The 24,190-nt window shown below is 34.5% G+C and overlaps 1 protein-coding gene across 3 annotated transcripts in view; it reads left to right on the top strand.

Annotated features, from left to right (window-relative positions):
• LOC145671311 (uncharacterized) overlaps nt 1-6,583 on the top strand; it is a 33,686-nt gene extending 27,103 nt beyond the window's left edge. For all 3 annotated transcript variants that reach the window (XM_081740288.1, XM_081740287.1, XM_081740286.1), the window contains exon 3: nt 2,377-6,583. In XM_081740288.1, coding sequence (XP_081596414.1) covers nt 2,377-3,094 — 718 coding nt within the window. In that variant the 3' untranslated portion in view covers nt 3,095-6,583. The remainder of the gene's footprint in view (nt 1-2,376) is intronic.
• The last annotated feature ends 17,607 nt before the right edge of the window (nt 6,584-24,190 follow it).

Raw genomic sequence — 24,190 nt, 5'->3', positions numbered from 1 at the left:
AGGCAGCTTATATGAATTGATGACGGATATAAGTTATTTTGTTGTCTACTACGTGTTCCTGGTGAAGATACAGCTGATAACTTTAACTTCAAAATCGATAATGCAAGCATCATACATATGATCACCTCACATCTCACTATTTTATAATCAGAGACAAAAGGCTCACCTTATTATGAAAACATAAACATTTTACCTCCAAAATTCTGAAAACAATACAAAGGGACCTGGTTAATTAAATCATAAACAAGTTTCTATGTGAAGTCTACATACCCAGGTATATTTTTATGCGCCAGGTACGAGATTGAACGTTTGGCGAGAGAGGAAACAGGTATATAGCTTTAAATGTCGCTTGAACCGAGCACAACCACACCTATAATGGTCATTCATATAGAAGGATGACGCAATGCTAACATTGATATCAACCAAATACTTTTCGCGTGTTATGAAGAAACTTGCAGGATTAGGCGAAGTTTTGGCTGATTTAGCTGTAACTAGTATTGTCCGTGTAAACTTAAGGTGGATGTTACGAAAATAAAATACACCTACAGAGTGAAATGTTCAGCACTATGATTTTATGTAACAGCGAACAAGCTTATGTCTTTCAATCAAGACCCTAAACCCTTAAAAAAAAGATTTAATGCAGAAAGTTGAACGATGCTTAACAAGAGGTACTTGAAGTAGGCTAACATTGACTGTAAGGCAGTTAAAACATCCCAATAAGGTGCGTAAAACTGGCTTTTATTTATTATACGCGCGATACTAGCGGCCACTGGTGCATAAAGAACAGTAGCAGACAGTACCACCGTTATAGTGAAGATAACGATAGAGCCAAAAAACAGCGAAAGTGACATAATGCAATAACAGAGCAAGTTACCTTATTCTGAAGCTGGAGGTGTGTTAGTTCGGGTTTCATCATTTATAACATGAACGGATTCCACTTTACTTATGGAATGAAAATGACGAGCGCACTCTGCGCAAGCTGGGATCAAACAAAAGACCCTATGAACCAGAAGTTATCGTTCTACCACTGAGTCACCGCAACTCAAGAGAATAAATAAGATAAAGTAATAGAGAAGTAAAAAAATCCAAAAATAAGTGTATAAACAAAATTTTTGAAGCATTTTCAACGAAACAAAGAAATCTCCTAAATATCTCTTTTGTGTGTGTGTGTGTGAACTTAGTGGCACTAATCGCGACATATCCACATTACTTGTCATCGTAATTGGAAGGAAAACATTTCTCAGCCTATCCCAATGTGTAGTATACTAAATATATAAGTGAGAGTTTTTCAGAATTTCAATGTCTTTATTAGATTTTTAGGATTAGATTAATACTGCTTGAATTTAGCCCAAACTTATTAAGTTTTATATATTTCGAATAAATTAGTAATATTAGAAAAGAAAATCAATTTATCTTTAACGGTGTCAGAAAATATACCAAATTAATTATTTATTTTAGCTTAGTTATTTTTCAGGAACCAGTATCATGTTTAGGAATATGTTTTCCGTACTAGATTTGTTTAGCTTCCCGAATGTCGAACTGTTTAGCTTTCTGTTTTATCTGATATCCAATGAACTTCGCGTAAATCTTTCAGAAAATGTAAACGTACCGATCTATTAGAATTAAATATTGTTACATACAAACTAGTTCTTTAAACACTTTTTAGCATTATATTCATTTTAGTCGAACTATTTAAAGTTTACAATCTACCAAATTTCTAGCAGCTTCTCCAGAAAACTCAGCTAGCAGAGACTGAAAATAATCATAGAGTTGATATATGGAAAACATAAGAAAGGAAAGGACCACTGAAACTCCCTACGGGAAGGTGTAAATTTATGGTTATACCTTTATGACAAGTGGACAGCAATAATTCGTTTCAGTATTTAGCATTAATCTTATTATTTCAACTATTCATTTTCTTTGAAACACATCATCATCTTTTTATTTATGTGGAAAAAAGAATATCTTAAATTCGCATATCAAAAATTCATTTAAAGTACCGTAAATAATAATACTAAATTCACATATGAAATATTTATTTAAAGTAAAAGGTGAAATAGCTTTCTAAGTACTCTAAAAAAATCTTAATCTTCGTAATCTTCTGAAGTAGGTTTTAGAATATAAGTTAGAAGATAGAAACACAAAGCGACAACATTCACTTCCATATTTAATACGTGTTTTATGTAATATCTGATCAGTTACTGCATGGAGTTACTCTCAATAGACATACGAGTAACTTATATAGAAAATAGAATAACAGACTGTATTCAAGTAAATTACATACAAACGTTTGAGGTTTTTTTTGTTTTTTCTTCTTTTTTTTCAATGTATTTAGTTTGCCTCCCGTTTCAGACTTAAAAAATATTTTATTTTCAGAAAAGAAGATTGCAGTGCAGTTTACAGATATCAATGTACCAAAGGTTTTCCTAAAGTATCAGTTTTGGGAAACGAAGAGGCAGGTAGGAATTGCGAAAGACCTTTCGCTTGCGACAAATGTGGAAAGAGTTTCAATAAAAAACATGATTTGCGAGTGCATGTGCGAATTCATACAGGTGAAAAGCCTTATAGCTGCAAACAGTGTGGAAAAAGATTTCATCGAAAATCTATTTTGAGAAATCACATGTTAACTCATTCAGCTGATAGGCCTTTTACTTGCACCGAGTGTGGAAAAAGGTTCAAAGGAAAATCACATTTAAAGAGTCATATATTTATACATACAAGAGAAAGACCTTATGTTTGTCAAGAATGTGGAATGAGGTTTAGTCTACATTGTGTCTTCGAAAGGCACTTAATAACTCATACAGGTGAAAGGCCTTACACTTGTCAGCAATGTGGTATTGGATTCATTCATGAAAATAACTTCAAACGGCACATGGAAAATTATTATACATTTCGCCAGTGTGGAAGAAACTTGAGCAAGAAAAATTCTTTGGGCCCTTATATTTTCTTCCATTCCGATGAAAAGCTACGAACGTGCCTACTTTGTGGGAACCAGTTTAACAATAAATCATTTTTGGATAAGCACATCTTAACCCATACGTATCGAAGCATCAATTTTGTCAAAAATGTAAAAGAGCGTTTGCTTTTAAACTAAATTCAAATTACCATATCGTCGCATGAGAACGAAAAAAATGTAACTCCAAAAATGCGGTTGTCGGTTTCGTGTTTGCGCAATTTTGAAAGCCCTACTTTATGTAAATGGAACGTAACGCAATTTCTCCTTGTTTGTCATGTTGTAATGTAGCCATCCTACCATATTATTAAAACCACATGTTTCAACAATATTTTTGTCCTCTCGCCTATGAAAGTAGAGTTACGTTCATCGGGTTCTCACTCGACGATATAATAACAAATACTCCAGGAAAGCTTTAAATTTCATAGTAAAAGTCTCAGACAGATGAATCTTGAGACAGCACACACAAGTTCACAAAAGTCAAAAGCTTCATTAATTTCAGGTGTGTGTGAAGAGAGTTTGTAAACTGTCAGTCATGAGAAACTATATGGTAAACCATACGGTTGCAAAATATATATATATATTTTTTTTTTTTTTTTTTTTTTGCAAAGTGTTTAACCAACACAGCATCGTTAAAGTGCAACAAATTTGCAGCAGAAAATTCTCGCATTTGCGAGTTTTGGGTGTGATGTTTCATCCAAAGAACAATGTGAAAAAGCACATTTTGACATATTCACGTCAAAACCTTTATCATTGCGTGCTTTGCAAGAGGAGATTAGGCACTTCTATTGTAGCACATCATATACTAGTATATATCGGATTAACCTCAAAGTTTAGAGATTTTAAAAAGTCGTACTCCAAAATATTTAAGTTAATCAAATATATATTAACACACGTACGTGAAAAGTCTTCTACATGCCACTAGTGTCTCAAGGAATTCATCTGAAAACCAAGAACAGCCAGTCACTTGTTAATGCAGATGGATGTGATGACCTATTCCCGGTTGCAGTGTGCGTAGTTTTGTCGTCGAAATTCATATTCTTATAGGTATGTATCTACGCATACTGGTGAGAAATCATATAGAGGAGAAGTGTGTGGAAAGGGTTTCGCTCAGAAAACATCTTTATGAAAGGAAATACATATACAGATGACCAAATTCCTACAATACAATGATGAACAAGTCTAGTGGTCAGTACAAAATTTATAACGATTCCGAAACTAAATCCCTTTAGCTTCAAAAAAACAAAAAAGTTCTCATATGATAACTTTATCGAACCATATATGAACTCATTCTATTATTTACATGCGTAGTTCTGAAATTGTTGAAAAACACTTGAAAATCGAATTTCTGAGTTATAACGCTGACACGTAGACATTTAAACATATCTTTCTTTTCAGCTGGGGTGGAAAAGTAGAAACTAACGTTTTTTTCACTTTTTAACGGAAAATTTTTAAGGTAGTTTACGATCAACTCATTTTAAGGTACAGCTGAGAAATATTGTTAACAAACCCAGTAAGATTTTCAATTAGTAGTAGCGAAAATTGTATTTGGCGTTTTTTACATTAAGTATGAACTTAAATTCTTACATGTTACATGTGTACAGTATTAGAATTAGCATATGAATTATTGAGTATGACAAGATTCATTTTTAAAGCAACGATAAGAACAGATTTCGTAAACGCTAAAGGTTAAAAGCCATATACAGATTTGACCGTTTATCTCGATGTGAACTTGCACCTTTCAAACCGATACACAAAGGAACCACGAAAATTTGTATTATACAAACGACGGCAGAAGATATGTTTTTTAGCATGTTCTGTGATACATCAGTGCTGGATCTATAAACCGTTAGACCCTGCGGTGGTGGACCGGATCCTAAAGGATATTGTAGGTCCCCTGCAACCTTCCTGTAAATACTAATGCTTATAACACTTGAAAAGGAATAATATTCACAAACTAAATATATTGACTTCGAAAGAGAGTCGAGAGGAAGTTAAGAAAATGAGAGAACCACACGATAAAATAAAACAAGAAGCCATAGCTGTTTCTGCGAAGTGGAAAATCAAGCCTGTGTTCGTAGAAGAAAGGCAATCCAAGATGGAAATAAACTTCGATGAACTGGTAGATCATCGATTTTCGGACATAGAGGATTGCTTCAGGGTTAATGTTTATAATATTCTTCTGGATATCGCGTACAATGAAATCGAGAACCGTTTTACATTGTTACATACAATTTCCGATAAAATTTGAATCATTTTTAGATTGATACAATTCTTAATGAAATTTCAATCATATTGCCGAAAGTACTTGTGAACCTTAAGGTTGGAAAACAACAAAAGAAGTACCAACAAGACATTTGACCGTCGCTACCAATGAAATTAATTGCGCTTCGTAGTAGACACTAAAATCATATTTCAAAGATAACACTGTTCTTCAATTGGCGTATTACTCTATGTCAAATTTAATACTACTGCCCCAATTATCCTGAAGTTTTGACAGTTCTTGCTTCATTCCTAACTTTACCTGTACTGTCGCTTCAGCTAAAAAGTCATTCTCATGTCTTAAGGAGTATCAAGAGCTATTTAAGGTGCTCCATGACACACAAGAGAATGAGCGACTTGAGAATGTCACCAATCAACCATGAGAGGGCTTCGACCTTTGAAAAGAGAGATTTTATACGCTAGTTTGTGGAGATAAGGTCGAGGAGGAAGGATTTTAATCTCTATTCTATAGTAAGTAAAACACGGAATATTTCACTAAATAAAAAAAGTATTTAGTGCGGAAATGCCTTTTCAAATTCTCTTGCATGGGGAAGGGGGCGAAGGTCCGGTATTGAATACATCGTAAACTGTGCTGCCAACTTAACAAAGTTTTATTTTTAAATACATTAACTTTTATACATAATTCAGAATACATGTTAAAGGAAAACTTACAATATTACGTTTATTACTTATTGTTGGAACTACGTTACACTGATACAAACATCCAGATTTTGGTGGGTTCTACAGCACAACTCAGACAGACCACGCAATTCGCACAGTATTTTCCCTTTTTAATACTGGATATTACTTTCGTTTTGATTTGACGACTTTCGAATGAATATGAACAAGAAATTGAGAGTATGACGATTTCTCGGTCTTAAATTTTTTTACATGTTTCTTTCGGTATTTCTCAACCTTTTATTTACGTATTATATTGCTGTATTTTAACACCACGGTATCTGATGGACTCTAAAGAACCTACCGTTCTTTCACGAGTTAAGTCATTACGGGATCATCTTTTTGCCTATTTTTTGACAGTCTTTTTTTGTCGTACCTATCACGAATTTTATAAACATTTACTGTACTTTTCAAATTAATTGTGCTGTTTGTATACTGCATCCTTTTATTATTTAAAAATTGCGATTTTCACAGTGTTCATCGTGAAATATGTGCGTATAATGTTCAGAATAATTTAAGTTTTTGGTAGAGTTTTGTCTCTGAATTCGTTTTTACATTGCTCTGTATTTTATCGTATCAAAAAGTAAAAGAGCTACTGTATTAAAATAATAACGCTAATTTTACTTTGATTTTGTACTTTTAACGTGTAATATATAATTTTTTTCTTCCAAGTAAACACGTTTCTTTTTATTTTCTTAGTCTACATTTGTTGTGACATATTGAGATTGATATACTTAATTAAGTGTACTTGCATTACACTATATGAGTGGTTTAAGATTTTATTTTAAACTTCAGAGTTAGGAATATCTGAAACTAAATTTTTGCAATATGTCCTTTTATAGTGTGACGTAACAAGGTTCGTTTTTCATTACATAATATTATTAAAGGAAGACATTACAATACGGGAATGGACATCTGTAATGAATTTAATTAGTTCTTCATTGTTAGCTTATAAGTCGCATCCTTACTATGATTTTAACACAAAAACCAAAAGTTGAGCAACGATATTTATAATCTGATTCGCGTAAAATACATCTTCCTTACTTTTTTATTAACTTCCGTTCCGATAGAATGAAATCATTGCTCACTTGTTAATGTGCAATGCTGCTTCAATCAGTTTTCAATATCTGTAAGCTGAGACAACCATAATGTAGGATATACGAAGGCATACATATAAGCGCAATGAAGAAGAAAAACTTCTTTGCTAAACATACTTAAGAAAAAGCAATATCTTCCTACTAAACAAAACAGAAAATTTGATGTTTAACGCCAGTGACTGTTTTACTTCAGAAATTTTCTTATCTTTTCATACAATTAAGAAGATGAATTAAATGACATATACCGCTCTATTCCTCTCCGGGTAACAATCACGCTAAAGGAATAGGGCTTCTCTGCTCTACAATTCCTTGAAATACGTCCAAGGTCAATGAACTTAAGGAATTTACAAATAGAGAAAAAATCCTTTACGCACAGGACCTCGGTCAAAAAGTAAATTGTAAGTGTTTGTTATTTCTCTATGTGGGTCTTCTGTTACATTGATAAGTAAGTGACTCCTTGGTTTCCTTTTGAGAGAATACGAGATTTGTAGACGCTTGTAGCGCGTTCTTTCTACTTTGGTTTAAATTGTTAACTTATTTATCTTTCCGGCTATTTTCAACGTAACTTCTTTTATTGCTTTCTCTGGAATCAATGAATTATTCTTCTGTCTTGTTATTGTGGCCCCTATTTATTTATTCACTTGAATTTAGTTTCTTTGTTATTATTTGTTCAATATTCATAGTCGGTACATTCAATTTGCTCCTTAAAAATTGATTTTTGATTTACCTTTTTCTTGGTGATGGCTGTGTGTACTTTTAATACTATGTGTATAATGGGAAATATATATTTGAGGTAAATTTCATAGAAAAAGAATTATACATAAATTAGAATGATGACGCAGGAAACACGTGTTCGATTCCCGATGGGAGCTTATGTGGTTCGGATTCCACGTGAATGAGTGGGTTTTCTCATATAACGTCGTTGCTGAAACGGACGTTAAACTCAAAAACAACGAAAATTAGAACGAGTAAAACAAAATGTTACTCAATGAATAAAAAAGATTTCTCGTTATATTCTAATTTACTGCTCGTTTGATAGGAAATTTACCGCATGCATATCTTTGCCGATTATACACATACTAACATTATAAGATATACCGGCCAAAATCTTTATCAAATTATATTCCTACAGTAACATATTTATGGACATGTGGGAATCATTTTTGAATATGATTGTGCAGTTTCATAGCATGTAAGCGTACGTGTTTCTAACATTTATAATTCACACTACTGTATTTGTGATATGCTTCTTTCAACATTTGTTGTAAATTTATGCTCCTGGTTGTGCTTATATAAAGTGTGTCCCGAAACGTGCCGATGTTCATTTGCTACCCACAATCATAAAGCTGTGCAGTTAGAAATAAATTGGATTACAAGCGTGGTTCCCTCCCCTGTTGCTCCATACTATTACGTGCCTAGCGCCGCCACAAGCATAGACACCACGTGACGCTCGAGTTTCTGTATACCGAGTTGTGTAGTCCTGTTCTAGGCTATTATTACCTAAGCATACCATGTCAGAATTCGTTTTTAGTGCACAAGTTCAGGTCACTATAAGCTATAGAGCCAGTGTTTTAACTATTCTCATTGTGTTAAAATAGTCTAGTAATAGTTAAATACTAGCGACAGTTTACCAGTAGTTCGTATCTCGATACCAATAAGTTAGATTTCGTGATGGTTCTTCAAGAAAAGTCGATGGCTTGATATGAGTAGGTATGCATTCAGCAGTTGATAAATTCAGTGTGGTGGCCGAGGACCTGGAAGAGTACCAGTAAGAGGAAGAAAGGAAAGCAACTATCGTGTTGAAGAAAGTGCTAACGCGTAACTCGCAAATGACAACGTACGAATTAGTTACATTATTACATCATCGCAAGGTTGTGCATACGTTATAGCTCGTGAGTTATATGAGGGCACAATTTCAATTTCAAAAACAAGAACAAAAATCGTGTAAAAAAAGAAGAGTAGCAATTACAAGATGAGTTCATAAAGCGTATTTAAGAATTACTAATATATTAAGTTGTCAATATTCTTTTTCATGTTGTATAAATCTGATGTGTTTGTTAGTTGAAACAGGAGTTGCAATATAGTTCATTACTCAATTACATTTTATGCATTTCATTTATACTACCAATATTATTTGCAATACTATATCCAAAGTGTTTATTTTTATTGCTTATTACCTTTTACGGTGGGTACTCTTCTTCCACCAAAATTCTAGCTTTTGAAATAATGAGTACTCATTAGGCGTGTCCTTGTCATAGTGGTTCGCTAGAAAAAAAACAAGTTGGTGACAATAAAGAGACATAGTTTCTGTGTTAATTAACATTTATCAAACCCATGTCCTTCGATTTGCGACACGAACAACCCACACTCGATGAGAGCCTAATATGGTGACAGTGCCTAAAACAATGTTAATCTTCGGACAAAATTATTTAATGCGTTTTGAACCTAGGACCTCCCATACTCGTTGACGTCCACACTAGTGATGTGCAAATTCCCGTGAAAGTTTTTTGGGAATATTTGCTGGCAAGATGCCCTAAAATGGGAATATTCCGGGAATTTATGTGTACACAAAGAAAATTCATTCTATTACTAAATTATGATTTCAAAATAAAATTCGATTTTTTCTCACAGTATATTTATTACTGTTGTCTTCATATGATTCTTTAAAATGTACATTCTGAACGGTAATATGTTATTTAATTATATTCAGAGGGTACGAATAAATGTATATTTACTTACAATATATTTTATGCTGTATGTGTGAAAAACATTTAGTATAGAAAGCCCACGTACGCCGCTAAAGAGTTTAAATTTTTATTTAAGTGCATTTTCTAAACTTAACCCTACTGCTGATATACTATAAAAATATATTTTTTTAAATGTCATAAACAGTTTAGTTTGGGAAACTGCCAGACAGCGTACGTAGTCTGTCGAAAAATTCATGAGGTTGCCAGTGCATGAGATGCCATATATACAAAAAGTTGATTAGAGGTACAATGTGCTTTGTTACTGTGTTGTATTAAATCTCTAATTTTAGAAGATGGACTTTTTCGAAAAATATCCACGGTGTTACAAAAATTCGCAACAACGCTTGGAACATGAATACACACGCAGAAGAAGCAAAGAAATCCTAATTAGGAAAGATTGGAAAACACCAGTACTAATGAAATATCTGAGTATCAACCCTAATTTTTACATGTAAACATTACGTTTTTAAACCACATGTATTTGAAACTACAGGAATGTCTTTATTGAATGTCTGATTTCCCTCACAGAGCGAAATTCGAGCACCAGAGAGCAGACAGACGCACATCAGTTACTAACAGTGGTTTTGGTGTATTGGTAGTGCTATACCTCTATTTCTACAGAACTTCTAGATTACTTTAGAAATTGGTTTCTTTACATCTTTTATAAATTAGTACTTTGATACATTTTAGTGCAAATGGAAATAGAAATTAAAATATATTTGCTATATAATGTACATTCAAAGAATTTCAATTTCCTAACTTTCCATATACTTAAAACCTTAAAGTAAATGATGACGTTAAATTAAAATAAAGAAATTAGTCATATCGTTCTTATAATTTCGAAACTAATATATGGAAATAAATTATCTTCCGGCAATTTATATGCTAAGGGAAAACTCGGAACATTCCCATTTTTTCATTCTGCTCACTGGGAATATTCCCATTGCCCAACACTATTAATATGTGCCTTGCCAAATGCGTTTCTTCGATTAGATCATTTTTTTTAAATCTTTTTACACGTGAGGTATTTTACGAGTATGTGTCGATATGTGCCTCTCCACACTCGTATTTGTAAGATCTTTCAGCGGTATATATTTTCATGTGCCTTGTCAGTTTTAATTTCCCTGTAAATCCCCAGCCGCACTCGTTGCATTTGTAACATCTTTCACCTGTATCTAACTTACTACGAAATCTTTATAATACATGTTGTACCTTTATGACAATGCCATGGACAATCGAAATTTCATTATTGAATGAGGACTTTAAGTTCGGTATTTCCGTTGTCAACAAACTTTCATGTTCAGTTAATTTTTGGATTGAGGATGACAATTGTTGAGTGTGAATAAAATTATAGGTAGATAAACCTATTGATGATAATCCTAGTAGCCATGAAAATATAGATCTCTTACTTCTAAAAAAAAACTATACATCATGCGCTACCATTCATGTAAGCAAAATGACACGGTATCGAATTAATAATGTTATTTCTAAATTCTTGTTTCTTTATGGCATACTCGTGCAAAATGTCATATGTTTCACTACACACGTTGTGCATAGGTACTGACTGATGAAAGTTTATATGCATCTTCATTGTCATGTATACAACATTCGAAGAATGAACTGCAAATGCATCTTGCGTTAATGCAATTCCAAAGTTCTGCAACGTTACTTGTTGATGTCCGTTCACTAGGGCTGTTGTTATCGCCAATAAAATTCCTTGCCAAATAATTATATTCAACATTTTACCAGATTCCTGTTCCTATGTTTTCCAAATCGTTTTCTGAAATTAATGGAGAATTTGATAATTACTAATTTATCCCGATTTTAGTGCCTTAATTACTTATTTGTTTTGTTTACTTATTTATTTTGTTGCACCTTAGAAACGCAGTTTACTATTGAATTTCAACATTAAATATGTACGTCTAAACTCTAAAATCGTACACTTCTATTCACTGTAACCAAAATACATCTAATGATTCAGGAATACAGACGGAAGTCCACATTTGCTCAGACTTCGGATTGGGCTTTGGTCGATAAACTGCCGCCCTACTGGCAGTTGCATCGCTAGACACGTTTTGTTCACAGACAAATTCCTAATTACTCTAATTTCTAAATTAATAAACTTGCAGTCCATCCCTATTCCTTGTACTAGATCTTTCCTTTTTTTTTTAAATTTCACTTTCCGAACCTTGATCTCCTTCTTCATCAAGCTCTTTCTCATCATTCGGTTCACCAGTTCTCATCGAACTGGTTTACTTTTTTCCGAGAATACCCGAAGTTGGACTTAGAAAATATTTGCCTCAAAACAGCAATAAAGAGTGCGGCCAACCTTTGTGAGACAGGATGTACATATACAGAGTTTAATTTCTGTTTTCTGCTTAACTTATAAAATATATAAAGTGTGTGTGAAAAATTATTCCCTTATTCTAAATCTCCTTTCATTGTTAAGGATTTTGTTTACATGAACATGCGAAATATTTCTTGGGGTTCTGTCTGACATCATTTAAATTTCCAAGTAAGTCAAAATGTTTTCCTGAATATATAGGTTTGCAAATGCTGGCTGTAACATATGTGGAACATTATTGAGCACATTGGAGACTGTTGACTTCCAAGTCGTCCACGTCTTAGGTTTTTCTTCTTTCTTTCTTCGATATATTTCCTTTGCTCATCCCAAAATAAAAAGTCCTAGGAATTCCAATCTTCAATGCTACCAGGCTATTCATGTATGCCACGTTTGCCAATACTATATAGAACAATGAAAAGATAACTGATACAACTCAGAAACAACATTGCGAAGTGTAGAGCGTACCATCCATCATAAACAAAATTATGCAGGTTATCCTACTTAGAATACAGATGTGTGAATTTACACCAACCAAGCAATGCCAGTTACGTTTCTTTACACATCCACCAATGTGAAATACTGTCTGATCTGACCAAATAGTTGATAGAGAGTTCTCCCCAGGTATAATACCACGCCAAAAATATTTCACCAATTTGATTCCTTATTACAATCGTAACGGAATTGTTAAACACAATGTAGCTTCCATGGCATTTAAAAAAATCTTATCAGAATTCTCCCATCCTATACCATGCATGGGCACTTTCACGATATCGATGACTCAGTTAATTCTGAGGATTCTTTATGAACATTTCATTAGCAACGTCAAAGTGTCGGTGTTCTTGAAGTTAACGGACTTTAATCCTTTACATCAGTGACAGTGCCCGTTGTTAGTAGCTATCAGTTACAATTTTCAATAGTTTTAACATTCAGTGTTATATGACTCTATTTCGTCCACATCGCATACCATGCAACTATCTTGTCTCTTCCAAATGTAACTTTAGCACCATTTGCAAAGAACGATAAAAGAAGCGAAAGACTTGCCAAATGAAGCTTCAACGAACAAACCCAGGATTACTTCGTTATGAAAGTCTAGTGTTTGTGTGATTGAGCAAATAAAAAATGGCAAGAATTAAACATTCGCTGAATTTATAATTATCATTCTATTTACAGATTTATGCAATTGCTGAATACCACTTGCCTTTCGAACTTTTGAGTCTGCCCTAGAGATTTGGTCACGGATTATAAAAATAGAACAAAACTATCATAAAAGGAACGGACCTGCCAAAGTGGGCTTTCATTGGTGAAAGATTGCCTACTCATGTAGGTAATTTTATTGTTATGTCAATGTTGTACAAATTTACAATAGAAATTACTTCCCATTCATCAGTTAACCATCCCGTCTAATTTTATGTATTTTTTATGAGTAAACAAATTTTGAAAAACGAGACTTTCTACGTCATTTTTAATCCGAAATAACATTTTTGAGTTCTTCTGTCCTACGATGAGTTTTTTTTTTTTTTTTTTTAATGTGTTGACAGACCTGACGCCAGAACTTCCGACTTAATATTCCTAGTATGTCCCCTGACGGACGTTTATGTTTCCATTAGTCTTGCCTATGAAATTCTCACGGTAACCACATTTTATTTCAGATATCTGACCTATTATTGTGATCCGTGTAATAGCTCTACAAACAGGTAATATTCCTCTGTTTTGAGAGGCTTCAAAGCTGCACTAAAACTGTGCTGTATGAAAATCGTTAGTGTTGTTCTCAATCTGAGAAAAATAAGTAGTTACACTCATATAAGGTCATTAATTTCGGTTTCAGGATTATTGAAACGTGGATTCCTTTATCCTGATTATCACAATTTATTAATAATAGAACTGGACACCCATTTATATTGTCAAACTCGAACAGATGGTCCATTTCTATCTGAAAGCCAGATTTTGAAAACAAGAGTTGAATGGATGTGAAAAGTTCTTCAAAATATTTGCTTCAGTCTTCGCAGAATGACCAGATTTATAATGAATATATTGAATGTCAGCTGAAGGAATATGATAGACAATAGTAACAAACTTATTGATGTATCTCCTCATGTGAGTATATGAATAAATAAGTTTAGTAGCTTAGACTTAAGATGTTAAGAAATGCTTTTAAATAGGGAATCTTTCCCTCTTTTTTTTTTTTTTTTTGACAAGAGGTCATTGTCTATCATAAATTCTATTGCTAATGGACAGATGATATCCTTTGTCGGGGTGAGAACGGATATACAGTGTTTTTGTTGGAATGTAAACAAAGGGAATAGTAGATGGTTGAGGTGGGGGTGAGAACGAATATATAGAGTTTTTGTTGTTATGTAGACAAAAGGAGTAGTAGATGATTGGGGGGATGAGAACGCGTATAGAGTGCTTTAGGCAGCGGGACGGTTTAAATAATAGTTGAATACAAAAGAAAGAAAAGAATGTTTTTTTAAATTACTTATTGTCAACATACACATTTGTGTTTTTTTGATGCCAAACGCATTTAATATGTAACAAAAGGGGAAATGAAATTATTATTATTATTCCTCTGATGTTTATGAAAAACTGCCCATGGACTTCACACGTTGAATCACACATAACACTACATAGGTCATTGACATGATTGGAAAACTTGTTAGAACACGCATCCTGGCGCCCGGCAGCGGACATGCGGCGCAGGGTGCAGGGCGCGTGACGTCATTTGACTTGTCACATATTGCATGCGAACGTATTTAATGATTATTGTACTTTTCATGAACAAAATATAAAACTTAAGAAAAAATCAGACTGTACATTTCGTAATGCACAACAATTATGTTTTTGGTGGAAGTTCCAATTTTCAATAACATTAACTAATGCATTTACAAACTTGTAAACGATATGTTTTGTTCTTGTTAATAAAAGCACAAGATTTAAAATTGTAAATAAAAAATGACATTAATCTAATCTACTTTTTAAAATATATTGGTTACATGGTTAAATATAATTTTATTATTTTGTTTAAGATTATTTTTTCTGAATAAATTTAAACATGCTTCAAAACTTTTCTTGCGTACAATATGATAAAGAAAGTATAAAACGAAATGTCGACACAAAATTGAATTTTCATCTTGATATGCGGAACTATTTGTAAAATGGTAATGCCTTATTGTACCATGCGCAGCAGCCAGTTAGGGGTAGTGTGTTAGATCTTTATTCCAACATGTCAAAGGCAATCTTCCATGATCATAATATGTACGTAATCTTCGACAATTATAAGACTATCTATCAAGTTTCATAAATGAGACAGACGTTTAACTGATGGTGCAGTGTCATTTTTTGGCTCTCTCGATAATCCTACTTGCCCGAAATTTTGTTCTCAGTAACGTGCATAATAAGATATAACTCATTAATATTCTGTGCTCTATTGAACATTCTGACCCTATGTGGAGTTTATAAATAGTAATAGGAGCCAGGAGCCATATTTACGCATGAGGAAACATACACCACTTATCAGTTACGCTCTGCAGATGGTTTCCCAAAATGGAAAGAAAAGTGTGGAGCTTCTTAGTGATGATACGGATGTATTTGTTTTAATTTTACATTGCTACTGGAAGTTAAGCGAGATGCCTTATTCTTCATGAAAAAGTTCAATGTCAAGATAATTGACATCAATGCGATTGCCATTCATTTGGGTGACAAATGCAAGGAAATACTAGCTTTACACACTGTTTCTAGCTACTATAGCTTTACGGATGTGATTCAGTCTCTTATTCATATCGTATAGATAAAGCTGCTGCATGCAAACTCTTTCTGAAACACGAAAGCCCTGGGTTAGAGTATGTGGAGAGATCTATGTGCAACACAAGATTTTTAAAGTTGATAATAAATTCCTCGCCCCTTGTATGGAGCAATGACTCTGCATAAAGCGGAATAACTTTTGTGAAAGAAACAAGATTCTAATATACTTTATTAGTAATCTTAGTTTTCGGTTACATTTTAAAAGAAGTTTTATTCCTGTTCATATTCTAAACGAATTTCTTTCAGGTTCTCTCGTAATACATGTAATACTGTGATTTGTATGACTGAACTTTTATAGTAGTTCCTTAAGTTTAGCTCAATTTGATAACAATTTGTGTTATACAAATGAATAAAGCGAAAAATCTTTAAAATCTAGATGTCTGATTTTTGTCACATTACTGTGATGTCATCATACTACCTATGACCACCAGAATGAACCAAATTGTGAAATGGACAAGCCACATTTTATTCTGAAAATACCGCCTTAGTATTGTGTACAGTTAGTGAATCAGAGAAAACTTTTTGTGTGGATTACCGTTTGTTACGTAGGTTCGGCAGGTTCATAAGTGACGTCATACTGAAAAGTGCCAAAGGTGCCAGAGTGCCACCCGTTGGAATCTGAGAAAGAACATCCCAATCCATAATAAACAGCAAAGAAAAAACTTTATACTCTATGTTACGGTCCTTCCATCAACTCTACCCGACTATGTCTAAATTCCCAGAAAGCTGAATTACTCAAAAAAGTTTGCGGTGTCACTATCAATGCAGGAATAATGTTAGTGATTTGACCACTCGAAAGAGTAATCTGTTTTTATATGCAGTAATTTGTTTAATGAAATTGGTAATATTAGTATTTGCATAGCTGAAGTTCGTAGTGCAGGACCGCCAATCTTGATGCTCTGCGAGTCTCCAAGGCTTTCACGGAATCTAGACTCAACAGCAGCGATACGAAACGTAAATCGTGGCACAATCGCGACGTGAACATAACACCTATGTTTTCGAAGAATGATAGTGACTGACGTTGACTCCGTTAGTTTATTACCAACCTCTTCTGAATCTTAATCAACAGTAGCTATTACAGTGACTAACATTGGTATGTTTAACACATTTCTGAATCCAATAAGGTGTCTTTGTTGAGAATGTCTCCGAGTCTTGAATGAAGAGGTGTGGGGACACCTATCTTGTAATGCACATATTGAGAAGTTACCATGATAGACGTACTGAGAATTTACAAACTAGTGTAAATTTTACCATTAATACTATGAATAAACTCTTTTGTGCCACTATCACACGAATAAGTCTATAAATGGCACAATTGGTGCTGATAGGTTCCATTGACGAGATGCTCCGAAACGCATGTCTTAACGATTTAAGAGATAAAGCCAAACTCAATGGTTATTTAGCGAATTGAGATGCTTGCGTGTTCCTAAACAATCTTGCTTAGAGTTGGATTTATTCCATTTCAGAAAACAAGAAAATGCCTAACTTCGTCACCATTAGATGAGGTCTATAAATGATTTAGTGAAGTCTTATGATGAATTTGCGTGAAAGATTAAAATATAACATTTTTGCCTAGGTTCGAGGAAGTCTAGAAAAGCCCAAGGTGTTTATCTCATATCAAACCAGAGTATGACATACAATAATGCAAATGCTGTAAGAAATCGAGGTGATTCTTCGGGAATAACAAGTGTTCAAATAACCCAAACAATAATTAGAATTAGATTTCTGGGCTTTCGGTATAACCGTCACTAGGTTATAGAAATAATTTTTGTGGACGCTCTGTATATTTCGTCAAGACAGTATTCTTCGATTTATATTTTATTTCTGCGACGCAAATAATTTCTTTCTTCGGTGGGAACAACGAAGAATTCAATTTCTCTCCCACGCAATAGGACAAAAGAGCCTTTCATCGTTCACTCATATATATATGTGTGTGTATGTGTGTGTGTGAAACGTTGTTTTGTAGTGAGAATATTTTAGTGTATAACAAAGAACACGTTCATTTTCTGAACTAAATATATGATAGACGTACTTCTCTTAACTTCAGTTTGCAGTGTTTCTTCCTTACCTATTAATATGGAAAGACTGCGTTATATAAGTGCTTAGAACTAAATCAAATGCATTCTTCAATCAGTTATGGAAATACTAGCGGACCAACTGCAACCCCGCCATTGCGGCGACAACAGTAACGTTTTGCCAGTTTTTATCTAAACGTTCCCATCAGTAAGTACGCCAGAAATTATTGCTTGGGGGGGTGCTCAAAGAAAACTCAAAGAAAACAGTATATTTTGTTACGCAACTATTGCAATACTACTACTACTAATAATAATAATAGTAATAATAATAATATCAGCTCTTCGCAGTAGTAGGTTCAATAAAGGAAGTTGACACATTTAAGCATTTATTATTATTATTATTATTATTAAACTAAGTAATACAGTGAAACCTCTCAAAACGGACATGGGTGGAACACGATTATTTGTCCGTAAATGACAAGTGTCTCTAAATGGAAGGATTCTCTCTCATAACACCACACCACACATATTTATGGCATGGAAAAATAAAGTTATTCCTCTCATAAAGGTGTCCACTATTGAGAGATGCCTGTTAAGAGATGTTTCACTGTATTAGGAATTAACCACCACTATTTTACCCAGTAATTACATATGAATTGATTACATACGAATTATTGTAATTATTTTGCAAAATTCTGCCCTTATTTCAATTTATTCACCCCCAGCAAGTTTTAGTGGGTGATTTTTTTCCAAAATATTAATTGGAAAAAATCCCTCATCCCATGCTGAAATCACATTCGTTTAGTAGTTAATACAGTACATAGTTGCAATGTCATTATTTTAATATTCTAACACTGTTGTTGACGTTAATTGTTGTAATATTGTTTGATCTCCTGCCCCTTCCTGGCTACGTGATTCTAAAACGTTTTGACTGTACCCTTCTAACTTCCGTCCGTTGATACACCACTTGCAGAGTAGCACTTACCAACTGAATCTGGTATAGGCTTATTACTATATTGTCACTTTTTCCTTATTGATTAGGAGGTAGGTGAATGAACGCTCAAGACGTTGCCAATTTCAGTCATCTGCATCCGTCCATCAATCTCTTTTCTCGGAAACGACCGCGGAACCCAGGAGGGTAGGTATGAGCGGGTCTGTTTTGTCAATTGTTTTGATCGAAACACCACCCGAAACAATGAGGTCATGTGGTTCTCGAAGTCGCACATGAGAACGAGGTCGCTTCGTAGTTTGAAGTGAAATAAATAAATAAGAATATTGCCTTCTTTCCAAAACACATTTTTTTTTTAACTTGATTTAATAAATAACTTATGTGATGCTGATTGATACAATTGGATTTAGGGGAGTATTCCTTTTCCATCCAGGGGTGTGTGTAAAGAAATCGGAAGGGGTATTAGGGGGGTGTAGATTCCCATAACAACGTTATCGCAATGTCTTGTGCATCGTGGCCAGTGAACTGTAAATTAACGCCAATTCTTTTAACATTTAATTTGCATATACATACAGGTGATTTAACATGATTGCATTTTAGAATGAACTACCAACATTGACCAGTCGGTCAATCCAGCTGGGAGCTCGAGCGTTTCAACTCAGGGAGTTTTACTCCGCGTCTTCAAGCAACCACCACGATCGTTGGATTTGGTCTACGTTAATTACCCGGTGAAGGACTAACATTACAGCTAGCCCCTAATTAGTGAAATCTTGGATTCACAAACCCGGTGCGAATAAGTAGTAAACGGGCATACCAAGAATTTAATTAGTAGTAAGACTGTCTACATTCATCTGTTGGAAATCATAGTCAACTTTTGCGGATTTTGCAGCAGTTACACTTTTTCGTGGGATTACCCCAGTGCTACCCAAAGTGCTAATTCCCCATGTGCATTAGTGGTGTGAGAAAAGTGTGTATAGTGAAATCCCAATTATAATCTTTCATTCATCTATATACGTGATATAAAGGGCTATAATACTTTATATTAAAAGTGTGAAGTGTAATTTTGTTGTGGAAATAGTTCAGTGTTATGATTGTTTTTTTTTTTTTTTACTTCTACATTTTAATAGTGTTTTAATAAATAAGCATAGTGTCATTTTATTCAATGTGTTTTTGTTACATGTATGAATGATTTTTGTGTGCGCTGTAGTCTGAGAGTGACTGTCTGAACGTCCGTGGGGATTTCGAGACGAGACATCCAAACCTCTCGGTACTTAATGCTCATCTCATTATTGATACCAGAGGGCGATACGGGAAAAGGTCTGTAATTCCTTTTTGGAAATGTTCTTTGGTGTCTTAACCAGGTAAGTTCAGGTCTCCTGAAAGTACTCGTTGGTGGGACAGCCGGTGGCAGATCCGGAAAGCGGTTACATCGGCATCTATGGTCATGTTAGCCCGTAACATATGAAGGGTGACGTCCCTTGGCGATCACACTGCCTAGGGAATTTGGAAGGAAGAAAGGGGCTTGGGACAATCATCAATGGGTTTCCCACCGTATACTCCTTTCTCGTCACCCTGAGAATTCAGCTCAAATCAGGTTAGCATCTCTACCACCAGAACTTCACCAAACAAGAATAGAAATGCAAACATAGATAATCAAAAGAATGAAGACAATTGTCAGAAATAAGCATCGCATATCCTCTTAAGAAAAGGCACATTTTAAGACAGTGTGCGAATTAGATAACCTATATTGGGAGGGATAAAATTAGGCCAAAGGACATAGTCTGAAGCTTCAAATTTCGAAATGAGACAATAAATGCCTTACCCCCGTGTGTGGGTGGGTGTGTGGCATGTGTAATAAATAAGAGATTTATTAATTTAATAAATCTACCGACAATAACTATGCACATATATATTGTGTGACATACACACACCCCATTAAACCTTTCTGAACGTGTTTTAATGTTGTACTCACTCTTGTCCCCGTAGCTCTCTAAGGTTTATTTAGTTAATAATTCGGCTTGAGCGACAGTCATGATCACAAGCATATGTTAATTTTTCCACTCATATTGAAAGCTTCCACTTTGCATTAATACATACAGGTTTGCATTAATACAGGTAAAAGAAACCTACTTCAGTCTTGTGAAAACCACTAAAATTATCAGTTAAACCGGACATTTTTTAAAAAAAGAAAATCTAGATATTAGACTATCAAATAAGAAATGGATTGTTGCTGGTCCCGATTTCTCACATCAAGGTCAAATCGAAGGCCAAATATTTAAAATATCTCAATTCAAATTTCGAGCTTGTGCTTCTACTTCCCGCTAAAGCTGTGCTTATCACGACTTTTTTCCTCCAAATATCGATTCCGTGATGGGCACGGAAAGTCAACACTTAAATATTACTTTACTGTTAGGTTGAAGATGAGTTCATTCACTATGGGCTACGTTATTAAAATAAAGTAAAACATTACACTGAAGTTTTTCAGACAACATTAATTGCGTGGACAGCAAACTGTACAGCGAAAAGATGGAAAACTGAAGGGTTAACTTTAAAAAAAAAAAACCCGCTCCAGTTGAAATGCTTATACAGACACGGACAATGACACGGAGAACCAGTCGTATTAACAAATGCTGAAACAAATCTTGAATTATTCGCTTATTCACCTAAAAATCACCTTCATTAACATGTCTGCTCACTAGGAGCGTATCCCCTAGCGTGTACGTTAACATATACTTACGAGAGAATACCTATATCTCAGATTTTGAGTACAATTTCAAAAGTTCATTTCCGTAAACTGTAAAAGCAGTGATTACTATGCTAATTATCACAAATTAAATGCAACTTTTGAGTTGCATACACACAACCTACTAGGGAATAAAGACCATGTGCTAACAAAGAGTACACTGGAGAATGAAATGACATGTTATAACAAAAATTAAAATAAGATGATAATCGATACAAATATAGAGGATGAATATGACATATCCCAGGCCTGTCCATGAATTGGCTCCCGGAGCCAAAGCGTGAGCGAACACGAGCGAAGATAAGAACAGGTGAGCACAGGTGCTGCTAGCTTCGCTTCTTCCACTGCATCCGATAAGTGTTGCCAACCACACATGATGGCAAAAAACCTATGGCCAAGCCTGGCCAGAAATTCGCACGATGATAAGCATTGAGCAGACGCAAGCGTGAAATGTGCAGGTGTGCTCTTCCCCTCCCCATTTCGAAAGCAGTGACGCGAAAACACTGCAGGAAATAAAATTGGTACGTTTTTTGGTCGAGGAAGACGCATGATAGAGGTTACAGTTAGCGTTGAAGTAACTAACAAATGAACAAGAAAGAAAGAAAGAAAGAAACTAATATTAAACATGTCATCTTACAGACGTAAAAACGACTGCAAAAATCGGAAACGAATTGTTTCAGACCTTTTTAGCGTGCTTACACAATTCGTGACGTTGTATTACATTAGCATTCGGTCTGTAACTTGTCACTCGCTTCACGTTTGCTAAGTTGTAAACGCCTTTCGTTGCTAGATTGATAGGAGAACGACGGGAGGTAGAAAATAATAATAATAAATAATAATAATAATACGCATTATTATTATTATTATTATTATTATTATTATTATTATTATTATTATTAATTATTCGGACCAAAGAGGGATGAAAATGGGGATTGGAGGAAATTCATAACTAGGAATTGCATAGTTTATACCGCTCACCTAACATTATTAGGGTTATTAAGTGTAGAAGGCTCAGGTTGGCAGGCCATGTAGCCAGAATGGAAGAAATTAGAAACGCTTTCATAATTTTAACTGAAAACCCAATTGGAAGAAGACCACTAGGAAGACCTAGGCGTAGATGGGAAGACAATATTAAGATGGATCTTGCAGAAATAAGAGTACAGAGTAGAAACTGGATCCAGTTGGCTAAGGACATAAGTTAGTGGAAATATTTTGTAAACGCGGCATTGAACCTTCGGGTTCCATAGACCATAGAGTTAGTTAGTTATTATTATCTAAAAGAAATGTTCAAATGTTGTTAAGAGACAATTACACAGAAGAACTGAGTTCCGACCAAACACTAATTTGCCGGAAGGAAAGTCCAGTGCAGTCCAGCCTACTTTAAGCGTTATCCGTGCAACCCACGTTTCATGTTCAAGACATTGGGAATAATTGTTCGTATCATTCAGTTGGAACGTTTCCTTCCGAATTTACGCTATTACAGTAGGCCTACAACATTGTGACTTTCAAAATCAGTCAGTAACTATCGAAGAAAGACAAGCGTGTAGCTTCAGTCGTTGAAATGATTTAACATTCTTTTTCACTTTTAACAAGCCACCGGCAAGCAACCAGCCAGGGACAATACATTTTTCCTTATTAAAAAGACACTCCTTGTTAAAAAAAAAAAAAAAAAAAAACTAATTCCAGTCACTAACGGTCACTCTTAAAAATGGAAAATCTCTTTGGCTCTCTTAATATTTTGTTTGATTCTTTGCGATCAAAGTAACTTTAAAAGTGGAGTAAGAAATACTATTCTTCCTATTGATAGTGTAATAGTGGCTTCAAATCTCCACAACCAACCCCTTGCTAAGCCTATTCGTACACACATACATGCATAAGCTAATTTTCTGGAGATAATACTTAGATAATTACAAACAAGTGCTACAGTTTTTTTTCGTATCAACAGATTATCTCTTTTCCTAAAAAGCGAAACAACATAATATAACAAACCCACATCCTTCTTTAACAAAAGGAAAGAAAAAAGAAGAAAAGGAACACACATAGTTTATCATTTGATTGCTGTTACAAGTTTGTATTGTCTATAGTTAACGGTTACCACATTGTAAAGAAACACTTTACACTAAATGGCAATCAGTTACCATACATACTTCTTTTTTGGTAAGCTAGTGATTACCGCCAAGGTTGACAACACTTCCGCTCCTCTAAGGACGAAACCCGAAGATCCACGAAGCACGAACAATGGTATTTGCCCGTAGAATGCTCGTGAGCGTTCACGAGGAGAGTTTCCACTATCTGCTCGCCGTGGGCAGGGCTGATATATCCGAACTTCGCCAAGTATGGTAGAAGAAGCTATTTGTTTACTTCTTCTTGGCCAACCGCTAAGAACATTTATAAATCTATATGTGGCTTTGTTATACGCAATTAGTACATTCAAATTCACAAACGATGACGAACTGAAGGGTACGAAGGTACAGTTGCAAGTAACAACCGTAGTCATAATAATATAGTTCTACTAACCAACGTTGAAAATAGTGGGTAATTAGGTGATAAGTAGAAATGCCCAAAACTGAACAGTTTACATCGATCATTTCAAAATACAACTAG

The sequence above is a fragment of the Thermobia domestica genome, chromosome 15 (genome assembly GCF_964235325.1).
Source record: "Thermobia domestica chromosome 15, izTheDome1.hap1.1, whole genome shotgun sequence".
Taxonomy (NCBI): domain Eukaryota; kingdom Metazoa; phylum Arthropoda; class Insecta; order Zygentoma; family Lepismatidae; genus Thermobia; species Thermobia domestica.
Note: the sequence above shows the minus strand (reverse complement) of the source record. Positions and strands in the feature narration are given on the sequence as shown.